At 33.0% G+C, this 15,758-nt stretch overlaps 2 protein-coding genes and 2 pseudogenes across 4 annotated transcripts in view; 3 read left to right on the top strand and 1 right to left on the bottom strand.

The window, feature by feature from the left end:
- Nucleotides 1–2,222, top strand: part of LOC107491421 (uncharacterized) — a gene marked incomplete in the record, with an annotated part of 2,574 nt that extends 352 nt beyond the window's left edge. The window contains 2 exon segments of the mRNA XM_016112269.3: nucleotides 1–400; nucleotides 1,966–2,222. Coding sequence (XP_015967755.1) covers nucleotides 1–391 — 391 coding nt within the window.
- Nucleotides 2,223–4,100: 1,878 nt separating this feature from the next.
- Nucleotides 4,101–4,212, top strand: LOC127747968 (uncharacterized; annotated as a pseudogene).
- A 3,558-nt stretch (nucleotides 4,213–7,770) lies between these two features.
- Nucleotides 7,771–8,981, top strand: LOC107490984 (isovalerate--CoA ligase AAE2-like; annotated as a pseudogene).
- Nucleotides 8,982–9,664: 683 nt separating this feature from the next.
- LOC107490985 (alpha-dioxygenase PIOX-like) lies at nucleotides 9,665–15,254 on the bottom strand. Of its 3 annotated transcripts, none has more exons than XM_052262209.1 (7): nucleotides 15,048–15,254; nucleotides 13,633–13,846; nucleotides 13,276–13,421; nucleotides 12,932–13,159; nucleotides 12,599–12,801; nucleotides 12,267–12,513; nucleotides 9,665–11,626 (listed from the first exon to the last, which is right to left on the bottom strand). In XM_052262209.1, the coding sequence occupies exons 1-7, from the start codon at nucleotides 15,185–15,187 to the stop codon at nucleotides 11,218–11,220; spliced, it is 1,587 nt and encodes a 528-aa protein (XP_052118169.1). In that variant the 5' UTR covers nucleotides 15,188–15,254; the 3' UTR covers nucleotides 9,665–11,217. The 3 variants fall into 3 exon arrangements, 2 of the variants coding, with proteins under 2 accessions (XP_052118169.1, XP_020999002.1); XR_008009547.1 differs by having other exon boundaries at nucleotides 11,479–11,626; nucleotides 11,943–12,513; nucleotides 15,048–15,240; XM_021143343.2 differs by having other exon boundaries at nucleotides 11,483–12,513; nucleotides 15,048–15,240.
- Between the last annotated feature and the right edge of the window lie 504 nt (nucleotides 15,255–15,758).

Genomic DNA, 15,758 nt, shown 5'->3' with positions numbered 1-15,758 from the left:
TTCCAAATTCGACTCCATCCTCGAACCCTTCGCTTCAAAGCAAGAGCCTCTTCCCCTCTCCTTCTCCTCCATCGGCTCTCTCTCCGGCGACTCCAACCTCCTCTTTCTCTCTCCCACTCCCACGCTTTCCCTCTTGCAGCTCCACTCTCAGCTCTCCGATGCCTTGAGGAAAGAAGGCGTTGAGGTTCCCGCTGACTATTCCGTTGACAATTGGATCCCTCATTGCTCCGTTGCCAAGCACGTTCCCAAGCCCAGAATGGCCGAAGGATTCTCTGTTTTGAGGGATTTGAAGCTTCCTGTTACTGGCTATGCTGTTGACATTGCCCTCGTCGAGTTTTCGCCCGTTCGCGAGCTCTTCTCCTTTGTTCTTGGCACTGCTCTTGGATCTTGATCAAATGAGGTTATTTATTCTTTTCCTGTTCTATTGTTTTTTTCTTCAGGGGAAGATTTAGCTCTTAGAACTTTACTACCATATTCCGAGTGTTTGTTTCTCATCATGGCATTAGTATGGATGCAAGAAATGGTTTCAATGTGATAACTTTTCATATAACAGCTTGTAACTTTTTACGTGGGAGTGTAATTTGTTTAGAAAAGATAGGAAGAACATACTCTTCCCGAAAATAACAGAATTAATAGGCCTCTCTTTTTTCTTTTCTATTTTCCTCTTAATGTTTTAGTATAGTATAGTATAGTGTTTTTTCTCTACCTTCATGTGATAAGCATTACTTGGGGTTTCACGTGACCTTCAAGATTGATGACTTAGTGTTGAGTTAGCGCTATAGTGTTAGAGGATTGTGTCTCACATCATTTGAGTATTTGTTATGATTTGTGTTCTTATATAGAATTTGGTCTTTCCTATGATTCTTTTGCTTTAGAATGGTTATGTGAGGCTTACTCAGTGTATCTTAGATTCATAGCTTGTTCCTTTTATCTTCCATTAAGGAAGAATGTGAGTTGAATAATATTTTTGCCTTCGTTACATCTATGCATTGTGATGCAAAGAAACTATTGGTGACTCTAAATTTGTACTTTTGGAGAATGCTCACAGAATTTTGAAGGAATAATCTATGATTTGTTTCCCTCGAGTAGTTGGAGCTTGAAATGTTTTGACTGTTAATCCTTAGTTTGCCATTGAAGCCTCTGTATTTTTTAAGTATCTCCTAACATCAACGTTACAGTATGGAGTGCTTTGATGAATTAATGTTCCCGTGCTGTCCTTCTAGGATAGATATTAATGATGCATATCCCTTTTAGTCATTTCACAGTTAGGCAATCCTTACCATTTGTATTTATCAGATATTAAAAAGAAATGGTGATTTTCTAGATTAATATAAGAGGTGAAATAATTATCTATTAGCATGACCTCACATGCTGTTCTAATTTCCTCCACTTCCTACTCTAATCTGAAATGATCTTGAAACTTCTGTTACTCACACAAGTTTTACTCTTCTTTTTTTTCCTTCTCTAGTTCTCTAACCTTCCCTCCCTCCTCTTTTGGGTTGGCTCATAAGGTAACTGGAACCTAAAATATGATTTCAAGGTATAATTGAATTGGGTAACAAATAGTTTAGCATTTTTAAGATTAGATGACTTCAAGTTAAAATTGAATCAATAATGAGCATTTCAAGTTTGACTGTTTATATATTTGCAGGTATGTAGATGGCTAAGTTTATGGTTTTGTAAAATGAGTTATTTATGCAGGCTTTGAGATAAGAAATGAAATGCTATACATATACTTCGGAGTGATTGTATGATATTAGATTTCGGTTTAAATCAACCCGATAGCTAGGTAGTTTCAAAGAGTCTCTTCTACAAATCAAGCACTGTGACCGTGAGGGAATAATGTGTTTATGATGGTCTTGATAACTAAAATTTGGATGAAGAAGGAATGAGTAGAAAATTAAATATTTTTAAAATGGATCATTTGTAAATTAAACATTCATGAAAGTTAGGTATTTTGTGCAGCTATTTTTGAAAGTGCTACTGGCAACCTTCTCTTAGAAGGGCTATCAAATCCAAAGGCATGAAGGAGTGTCTTTGTATAAGGAGTAGAGTAAAGGTATAAAATACATTAGCTTTTGCAGTTGTCAAAGTAGTTGTTTATTTGGGTTGTTTGTGTAGCATTGCTGTATGATAATTATCATGTCAAAAGCAGACAATAATTCACATCTCTTCTTGATTTTATGGAGTTAATTATTTGGGTTGTTGTCATAGCATTTTTTTATTACCATCCTGCCTTCGGTTTATTTAATAATCTGTAATCTGTTCTTTGCATTATGATCATTATTTTCATTGATTCCTATCTAGCATGGTATGGTAGGTTTTTTAATCATATTTTTCGTTCTCTGCCAACTTATTGAGGCCTTTGAATCGCTCTCTCTCTCTCTCTCTCTCTCTCTCTCTCTCTCTCTCTCTCTCTCTCTCTCTCTCTTTTATTTTTTATTTTGGAGGAAAAAGTTTAGCATAAGTGTTTCAAACAATGCGGAGCTCTCTGTTCTTGCATGAGTTAATTCAACCGGATGATTATTTGGGATGCCAACCATCTTTCTTTAAATGTTAATTATGGTGGAACTTGAGATTTGTAATTCCAAATCCGTGAACATCCATCGTATTGCTTTGTTGGTAATACATGTAGCACATTGTTTACCATAAATTATGGCTAGTACAGTTACGGAGAATGAACATGGAGGGGACACTGATGAAAATGACAAACTACCAGTTGATTTTGAAAGTAATGAAAGATTTATCTTTTGATTTTCTGTGGTCAAATATCATAATTATCATTTATCTTTTATTTACCGTGATTTCTTTACTTTTCGTTCTCAATTTGATAACTAGGTTGGGTTAAATGTCTTGTCACTCATTTGTATAATTCACTTCAATTTTACGAGTAATTTATTATCAACAATTTGTAACTTAATTCCTTTTTTTTTCTAAAAAGAAATTATCAATCTTAGTCTAGCTTAAACTGGCACTAATTTATTACTCAACTAAGATATTTTGTTAATCATATAATCTTATTTCAAACAAATCCGTTTCAATCAGCAAAGTTTTCAAACATTTGACATTGATATGTCAAAGACATTAATTTATCCCTTGCTATGACGTGTTAAATTACCTTGAAAATAAACGATAAATGAAAATGTAATCATTACACCGTTTAAAAAGTTCAACAGGGTTATTGCAAGATCAACATCTTTTTTCTCACAGGACCGCCTAACCCAGATAATTCTAAAGTAATAATTTTGGTTAGTGTCTCACAGACATAAATAAATATCGATGTATACACTATGCAGAGATGTTTGGTAATACTGAGCTATAAACAGAGAAAAATGGAAGCACACTGGTATCTCGATCTCGGTGTCCTATTTCACCATGTCCTTGGTTCCAATGCAACAACTCCTTTATCACACAATACACGTTGCACTGTGACACAATGTAGCCGAGAAAAGAAGTTACAATAAAACTTCATAAAAGTATTGGTACAATATACTTTCTTGTCCATTTTGTGGCACAAAATTTATACAATATAATTACTATAATAATAATATCCAGCATTTTGAAATATACTGAGCACCTGCTTATATTATTGCTAACTATGCAATGTCAATGAGTATAGAAGAATTCTAAATACAACAAACACAAGCTAGCTCATACACCTAATAGGCTTTTACTATGGCAATAGCTCTATTTGAAGTAGCAGAGATCCCCATTAAATTAATTGAAATATAATTATCTCGAAATAGGAATGTAGTCTTCATTCCCACACTAGTGAAATTAGAAGGAAGATGAAAAAGTGAAAAAATACACCATGGTTTTTGTATAGATAAAAAGTGAAATTAGAACTTACTGAAAAAATTCAGAGCCATTCAGACCCATGACTAGATCTTGAACTATTTCCTTGTTTTCGTACCTGCTGTAGGGTAATTATGAGACCAATGGCATCTATACCTTGTCCAATATATATCTCTGAAAATGAAGCAATACCAAAATTGAAGCTGTAATGCAGTGTGTGATTTCCTTTGTCTTCCTTTTTGAGCCTGAGTTGTAATAAAAAGTCTCCACTTTTATTGAGTGTCGAGAAAGGAATGACAAACAAGTCTCACATCGCCAGGAGTTTTGAGAAACCAATAATTGGAACGATACATAGAAGATTAACATGGCTCCTGTGCAAGGATGACTTGCACAAATTGAGAAATGGTCCAAATTTTTTTAACTCCCGTTATTCTCCCGTTATTTTTTTCCATGGCAGCATGCAACAAAAGCTGCTTTTATTTTTAATCTTTTACCTGGCTCTGCACTTTATTGTTAATGGATGAAAATCTGCGGAATTATTGAACAACACTGTTTCTGCTTTTGTATTCGGGTTGGGAGAAAATTGATATTCTGAATTTACATGAGAACAGACAAGAAGATAATGCAGAAAGAATAATTAATGGCGGTAAAATAAAGGAACAATTTTAGGTTTGTCAGAACACCGTGAGACCATCGAATCATTAATCACGCTCTGATCTTACAGTCAGAGTAATACTCAAGGATACAGATGTACGAACCTATAGAACAGATTCTGTTCAAGTAGGGTTGTGATTTGTGTGTTTCGCTTAAAACCTGCTTCTGTTTCGAGAATGCTGCCGATGTAAGACTAAGCTTACCCTTTCGAAATTCAGATCATCTTAAAATTTAACCACACTAGATACTTCTTAATCTGCTGTTTGTTGACTGATTAAAATGTATGCCCAAATTAAAAATGTGTTTTGAACCCTGCTGATACTTCTCTCTAATACTATGTCTGATATGCACGTGGTTAGTTCTCAAGTCTCAAATAACTTGGGCACAGAGAAGTATGGTTATGAAACAGCATTGGTGCTGAATGAAGTGAACAACAGCATGAGATTAGCCATTGCAGTGTAGGAATCATGGTGATTGGATAAACAACCGTAGGTGTGTGTGTATCTTCTGTTTCTTGCGTTTGGTAAGTTATTTGGCCTCTTTAGCTCCTCCAAAGTGCTTCTTGTTATTAAAACTGATCTGACATTTGTTCATAGCTCAACTTGAGTAAAGGGATATATATTAATGCAAGTTTCAAATCATCAAATGGATGAAAGCGACTTGGAATGAGCAAAACCTTCTGTGAAGAACAAGTCAAAAGAGTTTTCATGACACAGGATAAACAAGCATAAATAATTGTGGACAAGGAAATTGCCGGTTTACATTATGAGCAAGAAGATTAAACTAGCTAAATGCTATCAGGTTAAACTTAATTATGTTTATTTTTTTTATCAAATTGAATTAAATTATTAATTTAAATTTTAAATTAAAAATTTTATAATTTTAAATTATGTGAATAAAGTTACATTAAATAAAAAAATAAAAATATACCAATACTATCTAAATTGTATAAAAATGGGAGTAAGTTTCGGTGGACAAACTTATTACTTTTAATAAAGTTCGTCAGTATAGAACTTCAACAAAATTTGCAAGTTCGCTGATGCAGTGGACAAACTTACTGATGCATAAAAAAAAAGTTAGATCTCATAAATAAAAATGGAATAATTGTTTTTGAAAAATGGATCCCGCTAGGAAGACAATAGACTATTCGTACAATGTGTACAATGGGCTATTGAGTTACAAAATGATACTATCTAAAATAACCATCCAGAATACTATGGATAATAAACATCTTCCCAAAAGATTAAACTGATTTTGGGATTCACCAAATATCAAACTCTTGACCTTTCGGATCTAGCGCTCTAATACCAAATCATGATACCACTCATTCTAAAAACTTCAGCTAATGAAAAAAAGTAACACTAATGATTATATTTTTAATACTCCATAAACCTCCATTATACACATTGTACAAGTATTCCATTGGCTCCTTATACTTTCCCATCAAATAATACCTTTAATGTTTGTCATAGTTTCCTTGTTCTCCTTTAAATTTTACTATTTCGTACACATAAAGCAGCGAAAGAGAATGAAAAGCGTATTAAACTAAATTCGCACACTTTACTTGTTGATAGACAATAGGCACATGGAAGATAAAAATATAAGAAAAAACATAATCTTCACTCTTCATACTCTTCATCTAATAATGTAAACTTTTAATATAATTGCTTCCTAATACCCGCAGTCATAATATCAAATAAATCGTTGCAAGAATGAAGCCTCCCAAACTCATTGACGAAGCTAGAAGCTAGAACATAAAAACAGTATCATAGACATACAAGGTAAATTATCTAACTATGGAAATAGAATCATCTCATATTAAAATTTCACAGATATAGTGAAATATTTAATATTCAATTCATATAAGATTCAACATTCAACAATATAGTGTTTACTATTAAGTCAACAGTCAACAGTCAATACCATCATTCAAACCAATCATCCACACGAAGGCACGAACCTCGAATAAGCTTTATAAGAGAACAAGTGCTTAACACCAGCAATCATTATATTAAGAGAATTTAACGGAGGAACAAAGCCTCTCAAGATATTATTAAAGCACAACCATAATACAACACAACATGTAAAACAAAAACTAATTACCTAGTTTTTGAAGATACACCTTATCATGTAAAAGTAAAATTTTTTATATGATCCAATCATATATATCAATTTATCATTGATTTAATTAAGCTCTTGTGCATTTACCTTTATGCCTCACCTTGATGATAAATAATGGTTACAAATTATGTAAAATTTGGGTTAATATTCAAATTCGTCTTTGAAAATTAGAATGCGTGAGTCACATAGGACGATTGGTCCTCTCTTTGTGATGGTTGAGACTTAAGAATTGTGATCAAGAAATGTGAGAAACGACCAACTTGTGTGTGCATGTTCAGTTGTTCACTAGATAACATATACAGCAATTAGAAAAGGACATAGAGAATGAATAATATAAGGAAAAGTATACGTTACCAACACTTAAGTCTGCCAACTATTACCAACAATAATTAATAATTAAAAAAAACACTATTAAATAAATAATTAAAAAATAAAAAAATCTGAATTTAAATAATTCTGTTCAAAATGTACCCTAATTCTATTTTGCTTTCACCCATCTCTAAACCTTACCCTCTCTGCGTTGTGCCTCCTTCTTTTTCTTCTTCTTCTTCTTTTCTTCTTCTCTATTCAGCGCCGACGTTGTCTCCTTGAGAACGCCACTTTACTCAGCGCCGGCGTCGCCTCTTTCTCCCTCACCTCGGTGTCCTCCATCGCGCCGCACCACCCGCCCTCACGTCGCTCTCCTTAACCGTGCCTCAGTGGGCGCGTCCTTCCTCATGTAGTCCTCCACCCGCTGCGGCCCAAATGCCGCAGCATCGTCGCGCCGCCCTTTCATCGAAGGCACGCTCGCCACCCTAGCTGCCGATGGCCTCCTCCCCGCTTGCCACCGCGCTTGCGACCCTGCTCGCCACAACGCACGCCCACCAACATGGTAACTACTTCTTCTTTGCAGTGCTGTTTCAACTTTCAATTTTTATGTTCCTCATGTCAGTAATTTTCCAATTCTTTTTTTTTTTCAGTTCAGAGTAAATAGTTATTTCATTTACTAGGCTTCACGTGTTCTTTTTACGTTATTGGATTTATTTAAGTTGGCTTTGCGATCTTTGTATGTTTTGAAATTTCAATTTTCTTCTTATTAGCTTTGCTATAAATTAAAACAAATTATTTGTTTGCAGTTCCATATTTTAATATGATTTGTGTAAGCTGATTTGTAAGACAGTATGCCCATATTAACTTCTTAGATAACTTAAATTTTGCAACTTTTCCAACGATCGTAAGGATCAAGGATCATGGGAATCAATAGAGGGTCTATTCTACTGTTCTGCAAATCTTGTTTCTCTGACTCCAATAAGATTCTTGGAGAGAGTAGCAAGTTTTTGCAGGGAGAGAACATCACTTGTTTATGGTTCTTTTGGTGTATAAATGGGGTGAGACACATCAAAAGTGTTTGAAACTTGTACTAAAAAAAATATTAGGAAGCATCCTTAAATTCTTTAAGGTGAATGAATTCAATCATTGATGCTATTATATATTTAATGTTGTTTTGAAACAGGTTGCAACATTATCACCTAATGTTCTAGCAGAAGTATGAGCTGCATTTTGCGATCCTAATGGCTGGATCCATTATCTTCACCTTGAATTCGTGCCTCAATGCATCCATGGTTTCAGTCCTGCTGGAGCATTCACAAGCTAAGATCCTCTTTGTAGACTACTAACTGCTCGAAGTCGCGCACAGCGCATTGGACCTGCTATGCAAAAGAACATCATCAAAATTGCCAATTCTAGTCCTAATTGATGACTCTGGTTCTGATTTAACAATTGACACTTCTTCAATTAGTTATGAGTATAAGATGCTACTAGCAAATGGTGACAAAGGGTTTGAAATAGTTAGGCCAAAGAGTGAAATGGATCCTATAAGTGTTAATTACACCTCTGGAACCACACAATGCCTAAAGGAGTAGTTTATAGCCATAGAGGCGCGTATTTGAACTCGCTCGTGATAGTTCTATTTCGAATGGATATCTTTCCGATGTATTTATGGACAGGTCCTATGTTTCATTGCAATGGATGGTGCCTTTCTTGGGGCATGGCAGTGCAATTCGAAACCAATATTTGTCTTAGGAAGGTAAGGCCTAAGGACATTTTTGATAATGTGACAAATTACAAGGCTACACACTTGAGGGGAGCTCCTAAAGACGTGATCCAAGTGTAGCAGATAGAAAGTTATTTTTTGTTTAGCTAGTTGTATATTAATGATATAACAATTTTTTAAACTAGTTCTGGAATATACTTGGTGCTCATATTAAAGATTCTTCTCATATGCATGTTCTTTAATTTCACGATGATCATTTGGATGGAATGATTTTTCATGCAGGATTATGGATACCTCCAGATCAGAGATAGATTACTCCGGCGTTTCCAATGCATTTGGCAAAAGCATTTACTCCCAAAGAGGATGCACAATCATTTAACAACAGTTAGTCACTTTGAACTCACCTTTTGATTTTACCATTCTAGTACTGAGTAACATTTATCATTTACAGGTATGTATATGAAGAATACTCCATTGTCATCAAACAACATGGGTGGTCCGAATCATATAACCTTCAAGTTTATTGACAGATTAATTCAGCACTTCAAATTTATAACCTTCAAATTTATTGTTTTGTTTGGTTTCATGAACGATGAACTTTGGGTTCTACTCAATTATCTTCAGATCATATGACAAATAATTATTTATTTTATTTTTATTTCTGTAGTCTTGATTAAAATAAAGTTAGTCTTCTTTACTAAAGGTTTGGAATTGTATTCAAAGTTTAGGTTAGGGTGCGCCGGAACAAATCTAAACCTTACCTAATTTAAAGTAGTTATGAAATTAATGACATATCCAAGTAAGTTTTAAACAGAAGACACATTTATTAAAAATACATTTATTAAAGGCACATCTAACAGCAGACACATCTATTAAAGACACATCCCTGTTTATGAAAATCATTTAGTTAGAAGACACATCTATTAAAAACACTTCCAACAAAAGACACATTAATTAAAGACACATCCAAATAAGTTTTAAACAAAAGACACATCTAACAGAAGATACATTAATTAAAGACACATCCAAATAAGTTTTAAACAAAAGACACATCTAACAGAAGACACATCCATGAAAGACATATCCAAGTATTAATTGGTTAAAACAAAACAAGTGTTTAACAAAAGTAAAATGATATCTTCTGAAGAAGCACTCCTTAACATATCATGAAAATTAGATAAATCTACTGTCTTCATTTCTAACAACTTCTGCTTGTATGAAAATTAATCAAACAAAGCATCTTAAGAACCTATAAAAGAATAATTTAACGAAAAATAATGGCTCCACCAAGCTAGTACCATTTCTGCCTAAATGAATTCAAAGGACACAAGAGAATGTCATGACATTCTACTTCTTATTCCGAAGAACATACAAGTTGGCTTTCGACATGTTTTTGGAGCATCTCATCATTTGTAAGATTAGGTGAGGAAAGGGTCTTATCAAGTCTTTCTCTATACTGCACAATCTTTTGTTTCTTCTCCATCTATGCATCTTCCAGAAAATTGGAACAATCCTTCTCTCAAAAATTCATGTCAAACACCATGTGATCAACCACTTACAAGCTCCTACTTTTCTCCTAAATCAACAACAGAAGAAATTCACCATAGTTATAAACAAAGACTAGTTATTCATGATTAATTCAACATCTCATCATAGTGAATTGGTGTTTAGTAATGATAGCTTTTTAGTAAATTCAATTCTATGGTGTTTCCATTATAGCATATAATCAATTAAAAGTCAATAAACTCATCATAGCATATAGCTAAAAAACCAAAAATATCAAGAGAAAAAACCAAAAAAATTCTCCAAAAATATCTCTTAATGCTACAATTTTATATGAACAAAATCAAACCCAATTTCAAATATATCTTAATACATGTACACTACCTTATGCAAGAAAAAATTAACAAACATTCAGAACAATAACATAGAAAAATAGGTTCAAATAAAAAACTCAAACATCTCTTTTTGCTTAATGACAACAAAGGAACATATATATATGTTAGCACTTTGTAGTAAAAGACACATACTAATACAACCTATTATTTTGCTTTTTCTATGCTTTACTTCTTCTCTGATTATTCCTCAACAAATCTTACATACAATATAAAATTGTGAAAAAAGAAATATGCGGATCTTAAGAGTAAATTTTGATTTAGCATATGCTTTCAGAAAATCAAACTACTTCTTTTTGCTTAATGACAACAATCAAAGATCCAAGGGTTACAATCAATTAACAATTCAGCAGTACAAAACCAAAACTAATAGACAATTTAGCACACACTATCACTCTAAAGATACATATGTAGTAATATTCAATTGCTGCAATTACAAAAAAAAAACTTTTTCTCCCTTTTCCTTCTCCTTTTAAATTAGCATTGCAAAACATCGTTCCAAGTATACAATTGATATTTTCAATACCAAATACACCTTTATCACATTCAAAATAAGTTTTATCCAAGATATATAAACACAAGGGAATTAGTTTTCCATTCTTCCTTGTCTAACAGTAACCAAAATTTCAATGAACCATGTTATATGAATGTAATACCCAATGACATGCTCACATATGAAACCTGTAAAATTCTAGGTTTCTAAAAATCGTAAAGTAGCACTTATCTCTTATTGCAACACTGGCGCCGAAGGAAAGACAGGTTGCATGAAGGGACTCCGCCGCGAAGCAGGAAACGACGGTGCGCTACGGGGCTAGGACGCGAGGCAGGGATCGGCGCTTGCTGGGGACTCACAAGTCGAACAGCAATGGGGCGCAGGTAAACTTCAGCTGCGGCGTGTGTTGAGGCGCAGTCGGGGGGTGGTGTAGGCTTGACAGGAGGATGCGTCTTCAACGGGGCGCGATGGCAACATGCAACAGAGGCGGCGGCGCTTGGGCGACTGAGCGAAGCAAATCGAGATGGTTGCTGTCTGACGGTCCGGCAGCGTTGACTACTATTGATGGCGGTGACCGTCGAAGATTGCACGAAGAAGAGGTTGCGCGGCGCTGAAGGTGGAGAATTTTGGATATGGCTGCACAGTAAAAAGAGGTGGTCAATTTAGGTTTACAATGGTAAATGAGGGACAATAAAATTGACCTAAGTTAATTTAGAATGTAGTTTTCTAAATTTTATTGGGCTTTAGGGTCCAGCCCAACTCAAATTGGCAGATCTTGGCAGATATCAAGTTGGTAACGTAGCACTACTGATAATATAACTAGTAATATTATGAGTGCAAGTAACAACAATAATTAATCATATTGATATTGGTGACCGATGAGTTTTCTAATAGTGGGCTAATTATTTATTTATGAGTTTAATTTTGATGTACTGACAATATGACGGCTCACCGTGTAAACATAATTAGATGCACTGTAAAACTGCTTTATTCTAACGGTATAAGTAGAATTATTTAAAGGAGTTTAATATAGTTGGAAGGGTGAAATGATGATCAATGGGGAATACGAAGGTATAGAGGGATGGGATTGGAAGTGTTTGGGGGAGAGTCCCAAACAGAGAAGGCACTAGAAGAGTTGAGCCACTTGAGAGTAATTTCAGGGTAGTGACGGTCAATAACATCCTTAAGGCTCTCTGTAGAGTTGACCCATTCCAAACCCTTCTTAGTGTATGTCTCTTCATTGAAGTTGCTTGTGAAGAACCTATCGGCTTCTAACCTCCTAGTTGCCATGAGGAGGAATATAATGAAAGCAGTTTCACTAATAGCAAAGCCTTTAATCTTCTTCTCTGCCATTAGGCCAACCAACAAATCAAGCTCTTCAACATCATCACCATAAACATCTTCTAGTACTTCAATTGCTTCCTTGTCATCTGTTAAATCTTCCCATTTCGAGATTGGTATCAACAATAATGCCCTCCTGAATTGGTTGTATCTTGCTACATTCCTCTCTCTGTCCCTATAAACTGCATCATCACATATATTCATATCATTTTTTATTTTTATTTTTGGCATTTTAGAATAATGCAGAGTAAGAATTAGGTATCATACTTTCAAGAACAGGTAGGTCCACGTGATCTGGCCTTTCTGAGCCGTCCAAGTTTTGTGGTATGAGATCTCTGAGCCACATTGGATAGTTCCAAAGCTCAAGTGCTCCACAAGCTTGGTGCCCCATTGATACTATTTGACTTACAATCCCTATCTTTGTTAAAGTCTTCTCTCCTTCTAGTCCAATCAAATTCTTCATAGGAATCCTATCATAATACCAAACCACAAAGGAAATTTTCTTAGCTTTTTTTTAAGATTTGAAAAACATTTAGAAATGAATGTTGATATAATAATAATAATAAATAATAATAATAATAATAATAATAATGTTCATACTCTTTGATTAACGGTGGAGATTTATTGGGGCCAGGAGTGGCAGATATGTCTCTGAGTTGAAGGTTATCAGGTAAGAGTGAGTGCATTCTATAAACACTGACAAATTGCTCAGTTAAAGAGTATGGGACACCATGATTATTTGGTCTCTTCAATCCCACAAGTCCTCCTAAGATTTTTCCTCCAACATGTCCAAACGTGTCCTTAAATTTCTTCCCCAACAATCCATACCTTGAGCGCACAATACTTTAAATTAATTCAATAATTAACCAAACATGCATGTACAGCTAATAAACAATTTTACTTAATTAGGCACATATAATTAAGAGGATAGTGTTTAGAGATACCAATTGGCCCTCATGCCTGCAAGTAGAGTGTCAGTTTTAAGGAGCTCTACAGTCCAATCAATGGTGTGAATCTTTGCAATTACTGCTGACGTCACCAACCTTGCATGCCTATATATTTCTTCATCATCCAATTCTGGGTAGTTTTTCTGTTTTTAATTTGTGCATTCAACTTCAGATACATCAGACAAAATATTATATTACCCGTAACTGATTTCTAACGGTATCTAACTGCCTCTAATTATCTCTAACCAACTTAAAACTAACTTAACTAACTAGTTGATAAATATATAAAACGTGATCGATTGTAAAATTTAGGGTATGTTAGTTAATTACTACAGAATAGACATACATACATACCTTGAGAGCATCACAGACAGAATTGTGTTCATGAACAAAAAGGGCCTGCAAAGTTGAGACACCAGCCCAACTATTACGGACATCACCAGAGACTGCAATTCCATTTTCATTATGGAGAAGCTCCCCTTCTTCAGATATCTTTATCTTCCCATCTTTCAATGTTCTCAATCTCTTCAAAACTTCTCCATTGCTTCCATATATCACACTTGCATCCCTTCAATTTATTGGTTTTAATAAATTATTAATTCATTAGCTCTTATAAACAGAGACTACACTACTTATGTGTTTGTGCTCTATGCCTTTTTTTTCAAAATAAACAAGAGATATAGGGTTTGTTTAGTAAATTTTTTTTATAAAAAAGAGCTTAAAAATAAAAACAATTTTATATTTAGATATCTTATATAAAAATATTTTTTTTAGGATAAACCACTAAAAATATACTTAAATTACTTTAGTATCGAGAAAAATGCTTTTACATTATGTTATCAATAAAAATATTTTTAAATTATTAAAAAATACAGTAAAATATCACACGTTAAATATGTATTCTTAAAAAATGTTTTAGAAAGTAAATTTTGATATAGCTTTTTACGAGCATAATTAAAAAAATAAAATATTTTTATCCTAAAAATAAGAAATCACTTTATTAATATCACTTAATATCAGATGCATATGAATACAATTATCGGTATTTTAATTAGTGAGGATTATATCTACTTAATTTGATCAAATTTAAATATTTAATAAATTAAATATATTTCACATGGTCATTCTTAATACTTGGTATCTATATATATTATTGGCGTGATAATTATTATATACTTTTGGTTTACGAGATTAACTTAGGGATGGTTGAAAAAAATCGTAAAAAAAATAAAAAGAAAATATTTTTCTTAATTAAAATAGGAAACATAAAACGGTGCCACAAATCATGCATGACAAAATTTATTGCAAAACAATACTGTACTAAGAAATTATCTCAATGCTCCTCAGCACTCATCATCATCATTTATTGAGTACGTGCAAGTATTGATCCCACTTCCATCTAATTTGACTTTAATTTATATATTATTAATGTAAATAAATTTTATACTAACATCAAATTAAATATTGCTACATAGATCAAACTATTTTTTTAAAAGGTAAAAATACAAGTAAGAAAGTTTAAGGACAAAAAAAAAACAGGAATCACTTTTGTAGAGTTCTACTTAGGATTCTTGTTATTACACTATTAAGAATTAAAATTTAGTATTAATTAAGTGTTGGTCAAAAATAATAAATTTTATTAGTTACATAGTATTGGTTTTTTTATAAATTTTGTTATGAATATATGAAGCTAATATAATAAAATGCCTTTTAACATGCACGAACATATAGTGAAGCATAGATAGAGTCAGAGAAATAATATTTCTTACCACCATGGTGTTCGAATATTTTTTGCTCCAGTCTTAATTTCATAAAAGCCTGTTGAAAATTCCTTTGTTTTGTAGAACCTGAAAGACTTAAGTGGGCATTCATCTGCAACTTCTCTTGCCGCTGTCACTTCAATCTGCATTCCAATATTAATAATAACAGTTCATGAAACAAATTTGACACATATGTAGGATGTTGAACTCCTAACTGAGTTAATATATATTTCAGATGCAGTATATTCAAAATATATTCAATTTATTAAATGAAATAGATTTTGGATACACTAGCTCTCAAAATCAATGCATTTAAATTCTTTATATATCTCATATATAGGCATAATTTAAATAAATAGTTTAATTAAGTTTTTTTAAAAAAAACTTAAATATTATTTATATTAAAAATATTTTATAAATAAATTATTTAACATTTAGTTTTTTAATCTTAAAAATATTTATTATAAAAAGTTAATAAAAAAATTATTATGAGAGAAGTCATTTTTTTTAACGTTTCTGTAAATACTTAAATAACATTTTAAAATATTACAATTTAAGTTTAAAATTTGCATCAAACATTAATATTATAATTTTAATTTTTAACTTTTCATAAATTAAAAAAAAGCTCTACTTTTGAACCTATCCGAACGAGCCATAGTGTATTAGTAATATATGCTTAATTATCTTCTACCCATCACTACATTTGAGATATTGTTCAGA

This window comes from Arachis duranensis, chromosome 5 (genome assembly GCF_000817695.3).
Source record: "Arachis duranensis cultivar V14167 chromosome 5, aradu.V14167.gnm2.J7QH, whole genome shotgun sequence".
Classification (NCBI taxonomy): Eukaryota; Viridiplantae; Streptophyta; class Magnoliopsida; order Fabales; family Fabaceae; genus Arachis; species Arachis duranensis.
Note: the sequence above shows the minus strand (reverse complement) of the source record. Positions and strands in the feature narration are given on the sequence as shown.